The sequence below is a fragment of the Portunus trituberculatus genome, chromosome 44 (genome assembly GCF_017591435.1).
Source record: "Portunus trituberculatus isolate SZX2019 chromosome 44, ASM1759143v1, whole genome shotgun sequence".
NCBI classification, from domain to species: Eukaryota; Metazoa; Arthropoda; class Malacostraca; order Decapoda; family Portunidae; genus Portunus; species Portunus trituberculatus.
This window is the reverse complement of record NC_059298.1, coordinates 8,525,780-8,545,207: the sequence shown is the minus strand read 5'-3', so window position 1 is coordinate 8,545,207 and position 19,428 is coordinate 8,525,780. Positions and strand designations below refer to the sequence as shown.

General features: G+C 42.1%; 1 protein-coding gene across 5 annotated transcripts in view; it reads right to left on the bottom strand.

Moving 5' to 3' along the window:
- Positions 1 to 256: 256 nt before the first annotated feature.
- LOC123519008 (A disintegrin and metalloproteinase with thrombospondin motifs adt-2-like) overlaps positions 257 to 19,428 on the bottom strand; it is a 321,375-nt gene continuing 302,203 nt past the window's right edge. For all 5 annotated transcript variants that reach the window (XM_045280124.1, XM_045280125.1, XM_045280126.1 and 2 more), the window contains 15 exons: positions 17,131 to 17,254; positions 15,476 to 16,622; positions 14,524 to 14,649; positions 12,696 to 12,768; positions 11,724 to 12,022; positions 7,998 to 8,160; positions 7,684 to 7,913; positions 6,609 to 6,727; positions 6,246 to 6,373; positions 5,637 to 5,742; positions 3,914 to 4,054; positions 3,396 to 3,555; positions 2,420 to 2,509; positions 1,811 to 1,965; positions 257 to 1,155 (listed from right to left, as the gene is read on the bottom strand). In XM_045280124.1, the coding sequence (XP_045136059.1) occupies positions 891 to 1,155; positions 1,811 to 1,965; positions 2,420 to 2,509; positions 3,396 to 3,555; positions 3,914 to 4,054; positions 5,637 to 5,742; positions 6,246 to 6,373; positions 6,609 to 6,727; positions 7,684 to 7,913; positions 7,998 to 8,160; positions 11,724 to 12,022; positions 12,696 to 12,768; positions 14,524 to 14,601 (2,007 nt within the window). In that variant the 5' untranslated portion in view covers positions 14,602 to 14,649; positions 15,476 to 16,622; positions 17,131 to 17,254 and the 3' untranslated portion in view covers positions 257 to 890. The remainder of the gene's footprint in view (positions 1,156 to 1,810; positions 1,966 to 2,419; positions 2,510 to 3,395; positions 3,556 to 3,913; positions 4,055 to 5,636; positions 5,743 to 6,245; positions 6,374 to 6,608; positions 6,728 to 7,683; positions 7,914 to 7,997; positions 8,161 to 11,723; positions 12,023 to 12,695; positions 12,769 to 14,523; positions 14,650 to 15,475; positions 16,623 to 17,130; positions 17,255 to 19,428) is intronic.

Genomic DNA, 19,428 nt, shown 5'->3' with positions numbered 1-19,428 from the left:
ATATTATCTGAAAAAGATAAGGATTTTGTACATTGCCTTCATTAAAAAGATGTATTGTTCATAGTAAACAAAGCAGTTTTATGTAAACAAATAAATAATACAAGAAAATAAGTGGAATCGGAAGTTGAATAAGATCATAATAAATAAAACATGATATAGGAGTATGATACATGATGGTGACAGCAAACCGTTACCGACATGCTGCATAATTTCACCGTCATCCATCAGTATAAAAGGTTGCACTAAGAACCCTGTGGACGTCATGCCTTTATTCGTGTCATTATCACAGATCATTGCGGTTGTCTAAAAGTCATGGACGGGAGGACCAACTCCTCACCTCTTTCTTTAACTTTCTACCTTCCTCTCCCTCCCACTGCCATACACACATACAAGTATTTACGTGCCTTGTTTTCTTCATTATTAATGAAAATATAATCTTTTATTATATCTACTCTTAGGGAACAACTAGTCAGTATATAGGGAATACTACAGGGCGGTTATGACGTGTTTGTTTGAGTTGTGTCGTGGTCAGCATGATGAAAAAATATACGTATTATATAGAGATACATACATAACTAACTCGTACCTTGAAAATACTGCCATAGACACATTGCGTTTGTCTAATAGTATGTTGACGTGATGGAACGGTGAGCATTAATGGAATACAGTTTTCGTAAAGATATCGAAAGTATCACAAGAGATGGACGGAGTGAGTGCAGTGATGACACAAATTGGTGAAGGCGGGACGCAGGAGGGAACGATACAACGAGGATTACGAAACAGTAGGAAAAAGAAAGTAAAGAATAGATGAGGACCAGACAGAGAAGAGAAAACAGTGAGGCAGGGGAGGTAGGGCAACGCCTCCTCCTCCTCCTCCACCACCACCACAGTCAGTCGCTCGGGAAAAGGATGCCACCACCACCGCTGCCATCTGAGGAGGCACAGGGGCTGGTGTTGCAAGACGACCATGGCACTGGGCGGGAGTCAGGATTACACAGGTCGTCCCCGAGACGCACACTGCCATCAGCCGTGGTACAGGTAATCTCGCCCTTGGTCCAGCCTCCCCCGCACGTGGCTGAGCACTGGGAGGACTGTGTCAGCCGCCACGTGGAGGTGAACACACTGGCTGGGAGTTCTTGCCGCAGGGACATGTATCTGTAACACCACGTCCGAGGGTCAGTGTTTGTACTTTTATTTCTGAAAGTATGAGCAAGCCACGGTGTTTTCGGCCTCTGTGCATTAGCTGTGGTATATTACTAAATTTACTTAAAACCAACTACCTATTCCATATCAAATCCACTCATACGTAGCCTATTTTGACCTTGGCTGCATTCACTTAGAGGCTGCCTCAATATGGTAGACAATATTCTATATGACTAAAAAATTCTTAGAAAAGGAATTACATTAAACAAACGTAAACACATGTAACAATTTATCTACAACATCTACTTAGCAATGTCTTGCTTCTGATTTCTTACTGAAACATAGGTAAATCACACATTATAACCAACTGTCGGAGAATATGTTCTTGTTATTAAGTCTTGATTTCTCAAGTTAAGACTTATTTTCTTCTTTCTCCCCACCACCCCCTCTCTCACACATCGCAGTGGTATCATGTTCCAAAATCTACCAAGTGATATAAAAGACAAACCCACATAAAATTTGAGCTAGTCACAACAATTATCTTATACACCTGAGACGTTGAAAGGCCAACCTGTTACACTGAAAATGCAATCTCAACAAGATAAAACTCAGAGGAAACAATGCACCATCATTACGGAACACTCCTCTCGGGCTTCTCGTCCCTCACCTCTTAAACAAATTCCTGATGCGCCAGAGGAGGTTTGAGAACCCCTTGGACTCTTTGCGCGGAGCCCTGGTAGTAGTGGTAGTGGTGGTGACGGGAGGCGTTGTGACGGTGACCTTCCTGGGCGGCTTGATCTGACAGTTCCCGTTGATACAGAACTGGACGAAGGAGCAAAATTGATTGACTTTAAGAAGTGAATGGCGACAGTAAGGCTGAAGAAGCAGTTTTCATCATCATCATAATCTCCAACGTGATCATTCTCCTATGATTCAACCACAGTGCAATGCTTATGGTGTTTGTGAGTACACACACACACACACACACACACACACACACACACACACACACACACACACACACACACACACACACACACACACACACACACACACACACAGACTGAAAGATTGGCAACACAAACAAATTGAGAGAGAGAGAGAGAGAGAGAGAGAGAGAGAGAGAGAGAGAGAGAGAGAGAGAGAGAGAGAGAGAGAGAGAGAGAGAGAGAGAGAGAGAGAGAGAGAGAGAGAGAGAGAGAGAGAGAGAGAGAATGAAGACACAAAGACAAAGATGAAATTAGACAAACTCAGCAAATCCAGGTCAATTAGTTACCTTCTTAATGCCGCAGGTGGTGCCCTCTAGCGCCGGATGTGTGCGGAGGGCATGTGTCGTGTTCTGGCACCACAGCTCTCGACACACATCCTGGAGGGGTAGGAGGAAGAAAGAAGTTGAGTAATTGCATGTTTCTTTCCTTCGGGACAAAACACTCCTTGAACTAAATTCCCTCTCTTGAGGCGAACCACTGAAGCTACTATCTGGTACGTTATCCTCGCGGGGAATGATGTGCAGCGTGAGTGGAGTGTTAATTAATGTAATGAGTGCCAAGCTGCAGGAAACGTACTTTACTTTCTGATATATTGATATATATTGGTGTTATTTCACTCCTCCTCCTCCTCCTCCTCCTTCTCTTACTCGTCCTTGCCATTCTCCTCTCCTCCTCCTCCTCCTCCTCCTCCTCCTCCTCCTGCTACTACTACTACTACTACTGCTACAACAACAACAACAACTACTACTACTTCTACTACTACTACTATAGTACTACTACTATTACTATAAAGACACGTCAGTACAACCTCGTTCCACCAAAATAACGATATTGGAATACATTAAAGTTGGTGATACAGTTTAGGAGGGAATAGATAGCTCCTCGCAAAGATACAGACACAACACCAGAATGACCATTTAACTTTCCTCTTTCTCCTCTCCATCACTATCAATATCACCATAATTTCGTTTTGCATCCTCATTTTTTTCATAAAGACAGACACCTTATGGATATCTCGACAGGCTTCTTACTTATCTATTTACTTAACCCCTTGAGTAGTAGGAAACAATTTTGCATTGACATTTGTATACGATTAGACGATCTTATTGGAATTAGAAAGGGTCTATGTCAGTCAGAAGGTTAACGGCCACAGTCTTCACTAACATAAGTTTCTGAAGGTATATAGTAAACAGAATGAATATAGAAACATGTCATGATACTAAGGGGTGAATCAGGTAGCTGACTATAAGCACACGTACTCACGTTATATGGGTGTTTGGAGGTTACGTAAGGCTTGAATCCAGAGCCCTCAGCAAAATTGCACTGTTCCTCTTTGGAGTACACCTCCCCGGGCAGACTGTCCCCGTTGATGCTTCCTTTCCGTGGCACCAGAGAGGTCGTTGTCAGACACTCAAGGGTGTATCTGAGGGAGGCGGGTAGGAAAGGGCGTGGCGTCAAGGAATAATATTTCATTTCATTCAGTATAGCCGGAAACTTATAGGCATGTATTCAGAAACGCTTTGCTTTCTCACCACGACTATTTTCGAAGGTCACAGAGATGACCAGCAGGGTTTTCAAGAGTGTTTCAACAGTTGATAATGTAAAGATCTTAATTGTCGCTCTGCTTCTAGAACTGTATACAAAAACCACCTTAAAATCTATTGCTTATTTGAATAAAGGCTTTTGAAATATAGTGAAAGTGTTTGAGAATTCGAGCCTTAATTACCTCACGAAATCATCATTTGTTAATAATAATACCTTTTTGTAATTTTCTAACTCACTTGCTCAGGAAATCCTTCAGCTCTCGGTTGGAGCAGGAAGACCATGTCACCTTCCCGGGGCCCGTCGACGAGGACATGAGGTGTTTGTTTGCACTGCATGTGTTCTTGTCGTCCCGCGAGCCGTCGTGGGACATACCGAGGCTGCAGGGCAAATAGGGGCGCTAGTGGTGAGATTGAAAGGAAGTATAAAACCTCTCTCTCGGGGTTGTCATATGTGCAGTGTAGAGCTATGAGGTAGACGATAGGAGAGTATGTACTGTACTTTGTGTGTGTGTGTGTGTGTGTAATTCACCTCGGTCGTCTGCTGGTCACCCAGCCAGTCTTCCCCGTTACGGAGCGAGCTCAGAGCTCATAGACCGATCTTCGGATAGGGATGAGACCACAACACACTTCACATACCGGGAAAGCAAGGCAACAACCCCTCGACTTACATCCCGTACCTATTTACTACTAGGTGAACAGGGGCTACACATTAAGAGGCTTGCCCATTTGCCTCTCCGCCTCCGGGATTCGAACCTGGACCCTCTCGAGTGTGAGTCGAGCGTGCTAACCACTACACTACGCGGTGTGTGTGTTTCACTGTTTGATCTGCTGCAGTCTCTGACGAGACAGCCAGACGTTACCCTACGGAACGAGCTCAGAGCTCATTATTTCCGATCTTCGGATAGGCCTGAGACCAGGCACACACCACACACCGGGACAACAAGATCACAACTCCTCGATTTACATCCCGTACTTACTCACTGCTAGGTGAACAGGGGCTACACGTGAAAGGAGACACCCAAATATCTCCACCCGGCCGGAGAATCGAACCCCGGCTCTCTGGCTTGTAAAGCCAGCGCTCTAACCACTGAGCTACTGTGTGTGTGTGTGTGTGTGTGTGTGTGTGTGTGTGTGTATTTATCTAGTTGTAGTTTTACAGGGCCTGGGCTTTATGCTCGTGTGGCCCCGTCTCCATATCTACACACCAATGTGTGTGTAATTCACTGTTTGATCTGCTGCAGTCTCTGACGAGACAGCCAGACGTTACCCTACGGAACGAGCTCATAGCTCATTATTTCCGATCTTGGGATAGGTCTGAGACCAGGCACACACCACACACCGGGACAACAAGGTCACAACTCCTCGATTTACATCCCGTACCTACTCACTGCTAGGTGAACAGGGGCTACACGTGAAAGGAGACACACCCAAATATCTCCACCCGGCCGGGGAATCGAACCCCGGTCATCTGGCTTATGAAGCCAGCGCTCTAACCACTGAGCTACCGGGCCGTGTAGAGTGTGTGTGTGTGTGTGTGTGTGTGTGTGTGTGTGTGTGTGTGTGTGTGTGTGTGTGTGTGTGTCATGCCAGTTTTTTAAGTACAAAGTGCTGGAGAAAAATGAGGATGACAAAATGCTTAGTTGTAGTTTTATCTCTAATGGAAACTCCTTCAAACATGAAAAATAAAGGATAATCAGACGTGCTGACACTACAGGTTCCTATCCCTTGATATACAGAGCACAAAGATGAAGAATACCTAAACAATCTTAGATAATTATACTAATGTTATTTTGGCTTCCTTTTCTCTGCTACAGATAAAAAAAAAAAGGAATAAAACGAGGAATCCATTATCAATCATATTATTATCACACTACAACTTCCTTTCATATACTAAAGCAGATGAAGAATACTTAGCACTGTATCAAGTAGCTAGCAAGACCTTCACTCCAGGAACACTTACTTGTGGCCGAGCTCGTGGGTGATGACGAAGACAGACTCAAAGCTGGTGCCCTCGTTGATGGTACACGAATAGCTGGCTTGACACATCCCCGCCACCCATGCTAGGCCTGCAGGAAGAGAGGAGGGTTGGAACTATACTGTATAGAGATTCAACATTCCATTATTTATCTTTTTTCTGTTTCTTGCACATACTTGATTATTGTAAGGCCTTTGTTTGTGTTTAAATAAGTTTTTATGGTTCATATGATAGTAATAATTAGTTTTCCCTTACTTCTGAATTTTATATACAACTTTTTAAAGCTCTGTTGCTCCTAAAATACTTTAATGGCTTTGTTATTTTCTATTTCTGCTACATATTCTACTATTACTCACCCTGTTTTTTTTTTCTGTGAACGTTTGATATTAATTTCTTTATTATTTTTTTTTCTATATTACTCAACTTATTTTTTTTTCTACAACCACAGCATGATCATCACCAGCACAACCACTACTTCAACTGTCATCATAATATTATCGAAGCACCATCACCACAACAACCACTACATACTACTACATCTATCACTACCACCACCACCACCACCATCTCTTCCTCCCTTATATTTCTAAGTACCTATGACGGAAGTTGAGTCCGGGTCTCCATCCCACAAGTCTAATCCAGATAACATGAGGGCGTGGTCCCAGTTCTCACGCATCTTGCCTTTCTGGTTCCTTTGCCACGAACAGAAATTACTGAGGTACCTGAGGGGGAAGGACGAAAAGGTGTATTACTTAGTTTAAACAAGAGTCTGTGTTCTTAATTTCCGTGTGATTTTTCAAAGGGATCCTTGTATATGTTTTAATTGCACGTTATTTTCCACATCATCCTTTAATTCGTATTCGGAATAGATTCAACAATGACAGTTAATTCACTTCTTTGCTATCAATATAAGCATTGTAATATTTTTTGCATATTCTTTCATTTTCCTTTCCTTACAGTTGAATGTTGCCGTGCGCTTTGTCAGGTCCCTTGGTGCTGTCCTCAATGATCTCCAGCTTGACCACAGTGATGATGAGGTGCTGCTGGAGGGACGGCGCCGTGTACAGCAGAGCCACCTGTCGGCAAGGAGCATTCACGTCATCTCAGGTAATTCATGTGGTACGTAAAAATCACGATTCAAAGACTGCACATGCTATTATTTGTGATATCATGTTTTCTTCTGCGTAACAATGAGAAAAAAATCAGCATTCAACTTTTAGGAGTTATGAATAAGTGACATTTTGAACTTTCTGTATGTGTGTGTGTGTGTGTGTGTGTGTGTGTGTGTGTGTGTGTGTGTGTGTGTGTGTGTGTGTGTGTGTGTGTGTGTGTGTGTGTGTGTGTGTGTGTGTGTGTGTGTGTGTGTGTGTGTGTGTGTGTGTGTGTGTGTGTGTGTGTGTGTGTGTGTGTGTGTGTGTGTGTGTGTGTGTGACGAGCGAGCAAAACTGCCTCCAAGTTGTCTGACATGTGACTGGCAAGTTTGTTTCCTGGGAGTTAATTGCTTTTCATTCAAGCAGATGAGCGGGACAGCGAGGCTGCAGGTCAGCGCCGAGGTGCTAAGGAAGGCCGAGATATTTTACGCAAAGGAACATAACATGAGCTGCACAATCTGACTGGAAAGTTCTTCCGTATAAAAAGAGGTGGACGATTTTGTGTGATCTTCACTTGTTACGTATCGAGGTTTGAAATATCTAGCAATTAAATAACATAAGAACATTAGGAAAAAATGAGAAACCAATAAGTCTGGACATGGTAATACTTGCATAAAACCCTTATCGATCTTATCATCCCTATATGTACATTCATGTTAGTTTTTTTTTTAAAGGTAAATGACTACTAACCCTTGTTACATGTCTTACGCAACTTGAATTGCTCTATCAGATCCCTTTTTAAACTACGCCTCTATGATATTAACGTGACGTGGTGTGGTTAACATTAACATCCACAACATCTCACCCCAATGATAAATTCACTGCCACTTGCATGCTACTCGTGCAAGATCAGAACAACAGGGCAGAGAGCAGCACACCACCCCGTTCATGATGGCGAAGACCGTGTCCGTGATGGTCTCCTTCACTTCCAGACGCGGGTACCTCTCCTTGATGAACGTCACCATGTCGTCGTCCACGAACACTGCTGTCTCGATCTTCAGTTCGTCCGTCGCCTCCCGCTTGGCTCTGTCTGTATCCTGTTCATCCTGGCTCGTCGCCTCTTCCTGTGGCAGCTCCACTAGCACGCGCGGCGCCTTCATGGCTTCTAGGTCTGTCAATAGAGGGTGTTATGTAAGATTGTTCACATCGATAGCCTAGATATATAGAGGTTAATGTCACCTTCACGCCAACCTACCGAAAACTCCGCACTTCATGTTCTTTTTCCTGGCGTGGATGATGTGTAAGCCGTCCGGCGTGAGACCTTCTTCCCCGTCTATGATCGCTTGTCGCCGCCGCCGACGCAGTCCAGGATGCGGCCTTATCATGTGAGTTTCATTCCCCGAGATGATGACGCCAGTCTGTGCCACAAATTCTCACGTTAACATAATGAACTTCAATAAAAAGCAGGGACTTCAAATACGTACTTACATACTTATTATTTTCCACAGTTTCCTGAATATTACAATAGTAAGAAGCGATAACTACTAGGTGAGTTACTTGGTTATTCATTTATAAGAGCGAGTCCGTTCGATGAAGCACTTAGCGATGGAGCCTTGGTTTTTCCAGCAGCGTGACACCACAGCGTAAATTCATAACGTGTCACAAAGTCTTGAAAAGAAGAACGGGAACGGGAACGGGAACGGGAACGAGAACGAGAACAAGAACAAAAACAAAAACAAGAGGAAAGAAATAAAAAAAGTTGAATCTCACACGAGCCACCACAGCACCCATGGGACACACACACCCCCACAACCCCTACATGCAGGTCACTTGAAGGCATCGATTCCTCCTTCCACCCAGATAAGCGCGCATCAGCACTCCAACTCTCTCCGAATTTAAGGAGCATTCGTGTAAATCGACAGACGGCATCAATATTGCACGTGGCCTAGTGTGACACGAGGCAATGATTGGCTTTCCGGGGTTAGGTGAAGGTTACGCCTCAGGGCAGGGAAAGGAAGGGGAGGCAAAGTAACCGCAGTGTGCAAACCATCCGTTATATGTTTCTTCCACTCAAGCAAACACGGGAAGCAATTAATAGTGAATGCTAATACAAACACAGGAATTAAATACATGCATGGAGGTTTACACGTATGATTAACACTATTACAATCGAGGTCATTTTCAGGATCCTGTCAGTAAACACAGGTGTAGCCAAGGCAATTAATATACACGGGCCGGCGGGAGGCATGCTCGAGTGGTTATGTAAACACGACGGTAAACAGGTAGGCAGTTTGAGGGTGGGAGGAGGCAGGGGAGAACAGAAGGGGGAAGCGAAAACGGTAAAAAACGTGACGAAGGACGAAAGAAGATGGGAAAACAGTCGGAAATTGGAGAAAGACAAGAAAGTAAAAAAAGGGAGGAGAAAGCAGAGGTAAAAGGGAAATATGAGAAGGAGGAAGAAAAAAGTAGTTGCAAAAGGAAGGATGAAAATGAAAAGGGGGGGTTATTGAAAAGAGAAGGTAGAGAGAGATGAAAAATGAGAAGAGGATAAAGAAAAGAAAAAGAAAAGAAAGTAGGAAAACGAATGACTGAAGGAGAAAAAAGACAGAGGAAAATGAATATGCGAATGAGAAAAGGAATGCAGAATAGAGAGCGAATGAGACATTAAACGAGACAAACATAAAGATGGAGAAATGAAATAAAAAAAAAATGAAAGACAAGGAGGAATACGAAAAAAGAGGGAAGAAGAATATGAGAATGAAGAAAGGAATGAAGAATAGAGAGCAAACGAAACACCAAACGAAAAAAAAACATAAAGCTGGAAAAATAAAGCAGAAAAAAGACAATAAAACGAAAAAAAGGAAAGGCAAGGAGGAATATAAAAAAAAAGCCGAAGAAAAAAGAGGAAAGGGAGAAAACATGAAGAAAATGGGGAGAGAGAAAGAAAACGATGACCTTCCTTGCCTTATGTAAACCTGATGGCTGTCACGCTCATTAATTTCCCTCCAGTGGCATTTGGGACTAAACAAGGCAAGGGAGGAAGGAAGTATTTGTAGCCTGAGCAATTACGCAGCGGAGGGCTAAAGGGATTGAAATTGTTTACACGATGTGAGTCTGCTTTTCCCTCCTCCTCCTCTTCGTTTATATATCTTTCTTTCCTTACTTATTGTTTGCAGTTTCTTTTTTCTTCTCTCTCTCTCTCTCTCTCTCTCTCTCTCTCTCTCTCTCTCTCTCTCTCTGACCTTCAACACTTTTCTTCGTCCTTTCTGTGATCAATGGGGCACTCGTGATACTACACACACACAGACACACACACACACACACACACACACACACACACACACACACACACACACACACACACACACACACAAGATATTTTTACATTCATGAACTGCATTACTAAAAGCAATGAATGATTTTTTTCTTTATATTTCTGGCTACTTCATTTTACATTCTTATTTTTTTCTTCTTTATCCTCGTCTTTATTTTATTCTATTCCCTTCCTCTTTACTTGACGACTTTTTTTTCTTTTTTCTCTCATGTTTTCTTCCATTCATTTCTTTATCAATCATTCTCAATCTTCTTGTTTCTTTTTTTTATTTTCCTTTCCCTCTTTTTCTTTTATTTTTACTCCTCTACGTCATATTTTTTTTTAGTAATATCTTGCTTCATTCAATCAATCTTTAGTCGTCCCTCTTTCTTCTACTCTTTCATTCATTCTCATTTGTCTCGTCTTTTTCTTTAATTTTCTACGTAATATTCTTCTTAGTCATCCTTCCCCCTTCACTCAGCACTGTAACCTTACAATCAATTATTCTTCTACCTTCCCTCCTTTCCTTCTTTTTCGACCGGTAACTAGCCGCTCACTCGCTGGCGCCAGGCATCGCGTGGCGCCAAATATGACCTTGAACTAATGCGTGACATGTAATATTGACCGGTGCGCCTGTGTGTGTGTCCGTCTGAGTTTGTATGTGTGCGTGTGAGCTTACGTTTGTGAGTGAGTGTGCGTATGTATTTGTTCGTGTGCGTTCGCTTCTTTCTCGTTTACAAACTTTTTTTTTCTTTCCTCTTTTTGTCCACCACACGACACATTTTTCAAGTTCTAATGTTTAGAGACGAATGTTGACTGTTTTGTTGCTCGTGTTTACTCAGTTGTTGGTTGCTGTAGTGGTGGTGGTGGCGGTGGATGTTGTGTTGGTGAGGAGTGTGTGTGTGTGTGTGTGTGTGTGTGTGTGTGTGTGTGTGTGTGTGTGTGTGTGTGTGTGTGTGTGTGTGTACATGTTAATGGACCAGGGGAGTTAAAAGGTAAAATAATGAGAGGAGATGAAGTTAGTCTCTCTCTCTCTCTCTCTCTCTCTCTCTCTCTCTCTCTCTCTCTCTCTCTCTCTCTCTCTCTCTCTCAATATGTCGACGCTGTAGTCTTTAATTATCTTATTAGAATAGGATGACTTAAGACTAATTAAGTTTTGTCGCTCCAGTTCGGCGTCTACATAATTTCTTTGACGGACTCACTTCCAGCCGGGACTTCCCAAGCCTGGTAATTCCCACAGCAGCTGTTTTACTATTGATTTATTGGCCAGCTCTACCGATCGACCCACTGCTAAGTGCATGAAAGAGGATAAATCAAGGTGTGTGTGTGTGTGTGTGTGTGTGTGTGTGTGTGTGTGTGTGTGTGTGTGTGTGTGTGTGTGTGTGTGTGTGTGTGTGTGTATGTGTTTACGATTCATCTCATAAGGATTACGAGGAAAAATCATTTGACTTTTTTTTCGCTCATTCATTCACACACACACACACACACACACACACACACACACACACACACACACACACACACACACACACACACACACACACACACACACACACACACTCTCTCTCTCTCTCTTTGCTACCTTTAGCCATTGCTCCTCTTACATAAAGAATCAATAAATCCCTTTCATAATAAGGTAAGAACAACAAATAGTCACTCTATACTCACAAATCCATGGCCATCACAGTCAGACAAAGCGGCGGTGATTTCTGGGTGTCCTTTCGCAACACCAGAAAACACACAGGAAGGCCTGGTGGCGCCGCGCTCCCTCACCACGCCGTCAGCACTGCGCACCACCAATACGAACTCCGGCGACACCAGTTGATTATTCGGCCTCAGTTCAAACTCTACCTGCTTGCCGTGGTCCTCGATGGTCACGTCAAGGAGCCCCGGGTTTTCTGTGAGTCCCGGGGATGAGCGCTTCTCCCGGGATTTGGAGCGAAGGTGGACGATGGAGTGGCTGGGGACTGGAACAAGAGAAGGAGAAGGATAGGGATGGAGAGAGAAAGAGAGTGGAGTAGTAGTGGGTGGTTAATTGAGTCTTGATTAATATTCATGAACTCATCCGCTGCCGTTAATGAGGTTTTAATCAAGGATGCATTGGCTCGTTATCTTAGTTTGGACATAATCATCAGCGCTGCTTTTGATCTCCGGCCCACGGTGTTTTTTCCTCTGAAGGTGACCAGTGTTTAAAATGATTCGTGCTGCTGAAGATGGAGACAGCTGTTGTTTCTTAATTAAACGCAACACGAATGAGAAAATGACGTGTATGTGTGTGTGTGTGTGTGTGTGTGTGTGTGTGTGTGTGTGTGTGTGTGTGTGTGTGTGTGTGTGTGTGTGTGTTCAGTTCAGCTTGATATGTGCAATGACCTACATTCAATTAACACAGTGTAAAAAGTTTTTAGTTAACAATTCAATACTCCATCTGTTTGTCACATAGACTGCTGTAAATTATGAATGTTATTTTTGCTACTTTATATTCTACTTCGTAATTTTTTAGTAATCTCTATTATATGTCATGAAATTATGAAGAATAATTCCAATCTCTCTCTCTCTCTCTCTCTCTCTCTCTCTCTCTCTCTCTCTCTCTCTCTCTCTCTCTCTCTCTCTCTCTCTCTCTCTCTCTCTCTCTCTACTCACCATCGTCACTATCATCAAAGAGAAACTTGAGGTCTTCGCGAGTCAGCAGCACCGGGGCAGCAGAGACGGTGTTCTGAGGAAGATAAAATCCTATAGGGCATTGAGTAAGCATTCGAGAACTCCTCCAGTAATATTAGGGAATAGTGTCAGTATACTAGGCAATTAAGGATCGTGTATTATTTGCAAGCTGATTAATGCCACCTTGTTAGTTTTCATTTAATGTTTTAATCTAATCTCAGGGGTAAGAAGTGGCAGTTATTTTTTATTCGCCTTAACCGAAAGCTGGATAACATTTCTGCTCGTTTGATGTTAGTGATTCATAATGCAAAGAAAAAAGTAAAAAAGTAAGTATCGAGGTGTTGTAATGAACTTGTTATTGAAAATTAATCATTACGCATAAATCTTTCAATACAACATTGTTTTATCTGGTGTTGTGGGGAAGGATCTCGTGTTCAAACTGCATAAAAGATGTTTTTTCTCTTAATGGTTTCAAGCAATTTAATGATGTAAATTGAAGACGGTGCGAATTTTAATTGTTTTCAAGTAACATAATGAAAGTCAAGTTCACTAATGAACGTTTCTGACATTCTGTATGGGAAAGCCATCAAAGTTATTTTTTTCCCACAAGTGCTTGTCTATTCTTTAGGCAAAAAAATAATTGCAAAATGTTACGCAATCTTTTACTGAAGCTGGGGAAAACAGATTGTAAAGCATATAGTTTTCTTTTCACCTCAATATTTTACAAAATGTTTAGCATATTTTTCCATAACAACTAATGAACAAATAAAAACAGGAAGACTTCTATCAAAATCACCAAGTCATCAAAATGCTTTTGGACTGAAAATTGATACATCGAACAACTAACATCTAAATATCTAATCATGAGGTAGTACAACATTCGATATATGTACAAGTAAGAGGAAGAAGAAGAAGAAAAATATCAAAATGCATTCATAAAAAAAAAAAAATCACAACTACCATCATATTCCTTTTGAACACTTATCAACACCCACATCTAAACCCTGAAAAGTACAAGCAGAGGCTCCGAATACCACAGGAACAAAGGAGGTCATGTCTACACTTATTCTCCACTACAAGTACATAAAGCACTGCCGCTCACGAGAGACTGAGGACTTCCCCTTCATCCTCACCAGACCATTACATTTGTACGTACTCGAGACTAACTGACCGCAGGCTCACCAGACCGCTTCATTCCGGTAGAAGAGTGCGAGCGTGTGTTAGTTCCGCACCACAGCGAGAAGGACTGAAAGGATTCAAGGTAATATAACGAAGATAAAACAAAACGTAGTAGAATTATTGGCACTTCCGTGGCTGTTCGGTGTGGTAATCATTCGTAAGAGTATCGAATCTAAAGTAAAAATGATAAAAAAGGCACATTATCAACTCAGCGTTTAACTTGTATTTCGATTATTCTTACCAGACATAGATTTTAGAAGTTTTTGATAGCTTTTTTTTCACGATTCAAGATACATTTTTAAAAAGGTTTCCGTACCCTTCATAAAACAAAGCATGATGAAAACAAAATAATGAATCTCCGGTGTGTTTAAAAATTAGTTCTGTTGAGAGACCATGATGTTTAAGAACACAGGCGTAAATAAGGAGACTAAATGGAAGACATGGAGAGAAGTGGTACTTAAAATATAAGAAACGAAAAGAAGGAAATAAAAAGAAAAAAAATAAAAGAGAGAAGGAAAGAAGAGGAGAAGAAAGTAAGAAAGGATGGACGCGGTTTACGAACTTTGAGACCTTGAATCAATCCAATTTTCACGTCTCCCTTGTTAATTAACTGAGGCACTTATCCGCTCACCCTAAGAAGGCTTTGGCAGCGTCCAAGGAGGAGGATAAGACACATCACACCCGCTGCTTCCCTCCGGCAGTGGACCATCGCGTCAGGCCCTTACTCGCCCCCTCGTCTGCCCGCCTGGCGATCTCCCTGTAACAGTGGTGATAATAATAAGAATGGTAGATGGTGATTACGTGTGTGCGTGTGTGTGGGGGTGAGGGTTGTGAGTGATGGAAGGAGAGAGAGAGAGAGAGAGAGAGAGAGAGAGAGAGAGAGAGAGAGAGAGAGAGAGAGAGAGAGAGAGAGAGAGAGAGAGAGAGAGAGAGAGAGAGAGAGAGAGAGAGAGAGTTATAAGTGAAGGGAAGGTGAAGGAAAGGTTTAAATCAAGCGTATGAAAGATGAGTGAGCGCGCGTCCGTCCGTCACTGGCCCTTCGCATGCTATGAAGTAACTGTGTAAATATTTCATGGGCTTCTTCCCCGGACTGTCCTTCGCTCGTCCTTTTACGTGCACGCAGTTTCACTCACGCACGCACGCACGCACACACACACACACACACACACACACACACACACACACACACCCGAAAAATCTACACGGCACTCTACGGAGCCCACTAACCCCATTTCACTGCGTCGAAACCCCTTAAAACCCCTCCAAGTAAAGAAACACCACCTCACCAACCCTGCCTCTCTCACCACACACACACACACACACACACACACCACACACACACACACACACACACACACACACACACACACACACACACACGCGAAGTTACCTGGTGTCCCAATAACGTACACAACCTCTCGCAGTCACGAATACTCCACCGTGACTACGGCGTTTCACACCACTTCTATCGCACCACACACATCCAAGCACCTACTCGCTACCACACGCTCACACGTCTATGTTCATATACAGGTCACCACACACTCACGCGGGTCGCCACACCAACGGGTAAAAACACTCACAGGAGGCGGCGTGTCCCCTCCAGCGGCTGGTCCCCGACTGACCTATCACTCCAGCGGTGTCTCTCCTGCTCCCCCTCGTGCTAGATTATGCAAACAGCTGTCCAGTGAGTCAACCTTAGTATTTCTTGGTTCAGCAGGGTGGCATTATACAAGTAGTGGTAAAATGCTTCCATCTGAGTGACGACAGATGCGCGATTTAGAAAGTATTAGTTTCCAGGTCTTGTTTTCAGAGTGGGCGATACTTTCAGAGTTGGGACGAAAGCGAGTGACGCGGCAGAATATCGATGTTTGCTCCGGCGGGCCAAGTTGCAGAGTGACGTCACGCAACGTTTTCTGTTTAAAGATCCTGTGGCAATGGCTAACTTTCGTAAAAAAAAAGATTTGCATGTAAATGTTCTTTCTTTCCAGCACTAGTTAAACTCAAGCGTATACATATTCTTTTTGTGTAAATAACTTTGTGGATACATCTATATTTATCTAATTGCTGTATCTTGATAGTGTTTTCTGGGTAAAGTTTCTCCATTCGGTGCTCCTTCCCTCCACTACTCCGAGGTCAGTTGAATGAATAAGAAGGGGAACTATAGTAAAGGCTCACAGCCTTCCAACCTGAAGCTGCCCTGTTTCAATCAGCTTCTCTTTAATATATCTAATGGAAGTTTTCTCCGAAGACTTACAGTAGAAGCACAAAATAGCATAATATCCCTACTCCAGACTATGTTTCTCTTTCTGCCACCTTTTCTACTTAATGTTACCATTCCACTTTAACATCGGAACTAGATTAAAAGAATCAAAGAGCTAAATTTGAAAAAAAAAATAATGAAGGACGAATATTTATAACTTTGTCTTTTATTCTTACTATTTGGTAAACATCTGATGTAAAAGTTATCATTTCAGATCGACAGCAGAACAGAACAAGAACCACTGAATAAGTTAATTTGAAGAGCACTACTAAATATTAATGAGGGAAACAAATACTCATCTGCAACTCCAGGCCCTCATCGCATCTTCGTAATTTCTGCCAAGGATTTCAAAGACTTCCTTTCCTTTCGTGTTCCTTTCCATTGTGAAGGACCTGCTGCTTTTCTCCTCCTTCAGGGCCTTCATTAACTGTCCACCTTACGCAACGCCTCCTGCAGTGTCTCCTTTGCTGAAACGTAGCGCGGGGAGAGAGTAGCTGATAAATACAATAAGTAAATTTCAATAACAGACAGTGATAATGAACTGATTAAAAACAGCACGGTCATATTAATTTTTCTGTTATTTTGATCATGTTTTGATAATTTCTAACTTTATTTTGTTGTGGAAGGACAGTTTTGTTGTTGTTATAGGTGGTAGTGGTGGTGGTAGTGGTGTTGGTGGTGGTGAACATAGTTTTTGTTATTGGTGTTACTGATAATGATGATGATAGGTGCAAAATTGGTGTTAAATTGTTGAAGGTGGCAGTGGCGACAATAGCGATGATAGTGGAAGAAATGATTACGTAAAGTTTCCATTAATGATGCTGAGTCTAGGGGAGTGATGGTAGTTGCATGATTAATGGGTAATGGTGACTATGATATGGATAATTATGGTGACAGTAGTGTTAAGAAGCAATAATGATGATGCGGATGGAGATTATGATAAGGGTAGTGGTAGTGGTGGTAGTTAATACTTACTATTTTCACAGGTGGTGTCTTGATAACAGGTATAGACTCGTGTGGAGATCCAGGAGAGCAGAGAGAGCTGTGTTGCGGCCTCACCTGAAAGCCTCCCTCCTTTCTCCTCTCCCCTCCTCCCACACTGAATAATGAATAACACATAATACCAGCTGTCGTTCATTCATTCAAGTTTCATTGTTATCGGCAGCTCAAATGGAAGAGACAGACAGACAGACAGACAGACAGACAGAGACGGAATGACAAGCGAACAAACAGACAGACAGCAACTGGTATTGTGTGTGTTAACATGTGTTGTATGAGGTCAAAATAGATGAATTCAATTATTTGATGTAAAAGAGTAAACTAAAACTCACTGCATGACTATACATCACAGTTATGCAGGAATGCGGTCAGTCATTATTGTTCGAAATAAAAAGATTAATGGTGAATATGTTTGAATGATATCACTGAAAACACAAACGCACACACACACACACACACACACACACACACACACACACACACACACACACACACACACACACTGCACCAATAAAACATTTAGCAGAAATAAACACTGAACATAAATATTTTTCAATTATTTTTGATATATATATATTCTTTTCACATTTCATGTCCCCTTGTATGTGTGTGTGTGTGTGTGTGTGTGTGTGTGTGTGTGTGTGTGTGTGTGTGTGTGTGTGTGTGTGTGTGTGTGTGTGTGTGTGTGTACCACTATTCACAAATCAACAAAGGGAATAGGAAGGATTCCAAACCTTCTACGTGCCTCAAAGGTAAAATAAGGAAGTGCAAAGGGAAACATGGAAAAAGGTAAAAGTTGAAAGATATTCGCATCGGCGTGTCATCCTTTATTGGCTCACCTCGCCACCCTCTCTCGGGCGCACAGCATACGCCGACAAAAGGTTAGAAGGTCAACAGTAAAATAAAAGTAGAGGAAATCACACCTCGATCAGATCCTTCCCGCTGGCTGTCTCCCCTTGGCCGTGGGATGGATCTAAGTGTGTGTGTGTGTGTGTGTGTGTGTGTGTGTGTGTGTGTGTGTGTGTGTGTGTGTGTGTGTGTGTGTGTGTGTGTGTGTGTGTGTGTGTGTGTGTGTGTGTGTGTGTGTGTGTGTGTGTGTGTGTGTGTGTGTGTGTCTTAATGATCACTTAATGCTAAGAGATAATGAACTGTAAGCCGAGACACTGGGCAGAAAAAAAAAAAGAACAGTCCTATACGTAATCTCTTTGTTAATGTGGTGGTAACAAACTGTCTGAGAGTTGATACATCCATCCGTACAGTGGTTTTCGGCTTACATGGTATCTCGTTAGCTAAGTCTCTGAAGTAAACAAATATTGCAGTAAAAGATGCTGTTATATGTTTAGAATTACCGGTAATAAAATCATACATATCTCGTATTTTTTTTCACGGGTAAAATTTGAAAACCCTAGAGTGTTCCTAATGAGATCATTATGTAGCTGTAATCACGAACTATGCACGAAATATTTCTTTTTATATCGACATACTTTTAAATGACTTTAATATTTGAGTGTCCAACAAAATTCCAGCAAAAGTGTCATATTAGTAAAGAATTTCTACTTAGAGTGTTCCGTAGTTATTTTCCTGGTAGAGAATACCACAAGGAATAATTTATTTGTTAGTATCCTATAAATAACAGCTTTCCTGGTAGAATGTTAGATGAATAACAGTTTTTCTTATAGAGTCTTATAGATAAGAAAATGTCTTGGTATCCTGGTATAAATACATATAAGTTCCCCTGGTGAAGCTTCATATGAATTATTGTTTCCCTGGTAAACAGTCCGGTAACTATTTCACTACTAGTGTGCTATAAATCAACGTTTCCTTGGTTGAGTGGCCTACATACTGTTGTTTTCCTTGTAATGTCCAATGAATGACTCTATCTTTACCCATTGTGTCCTGATAAGTGTGCTGTAACCTACGTTGGGCAGTTCATTAAGATCCTTTATCGTATTAATACAAAATGAAGCGCCTCTTCTAATTCAACTCACAAAGTGCTTTGTCTCTCTTTTGCCTGACTTGCAGAAACTGATGGTGGAATACATCCCCTTGTTTTCAAGCCCATTGTTACACAAAATCCATCAATAGGCCAGTTTTAGGTGTATCCAGATGTCACGTTAGAACACACACACACACACACACACACACACACACACACACACACACACACACACACACACACACACACACACACACACACACACACACACACACCTCTTCCCCCTTTTATCTCTCTCTCTCTCTCTCTCTCTCTCTCTCTGAATTTATTTATGTAAG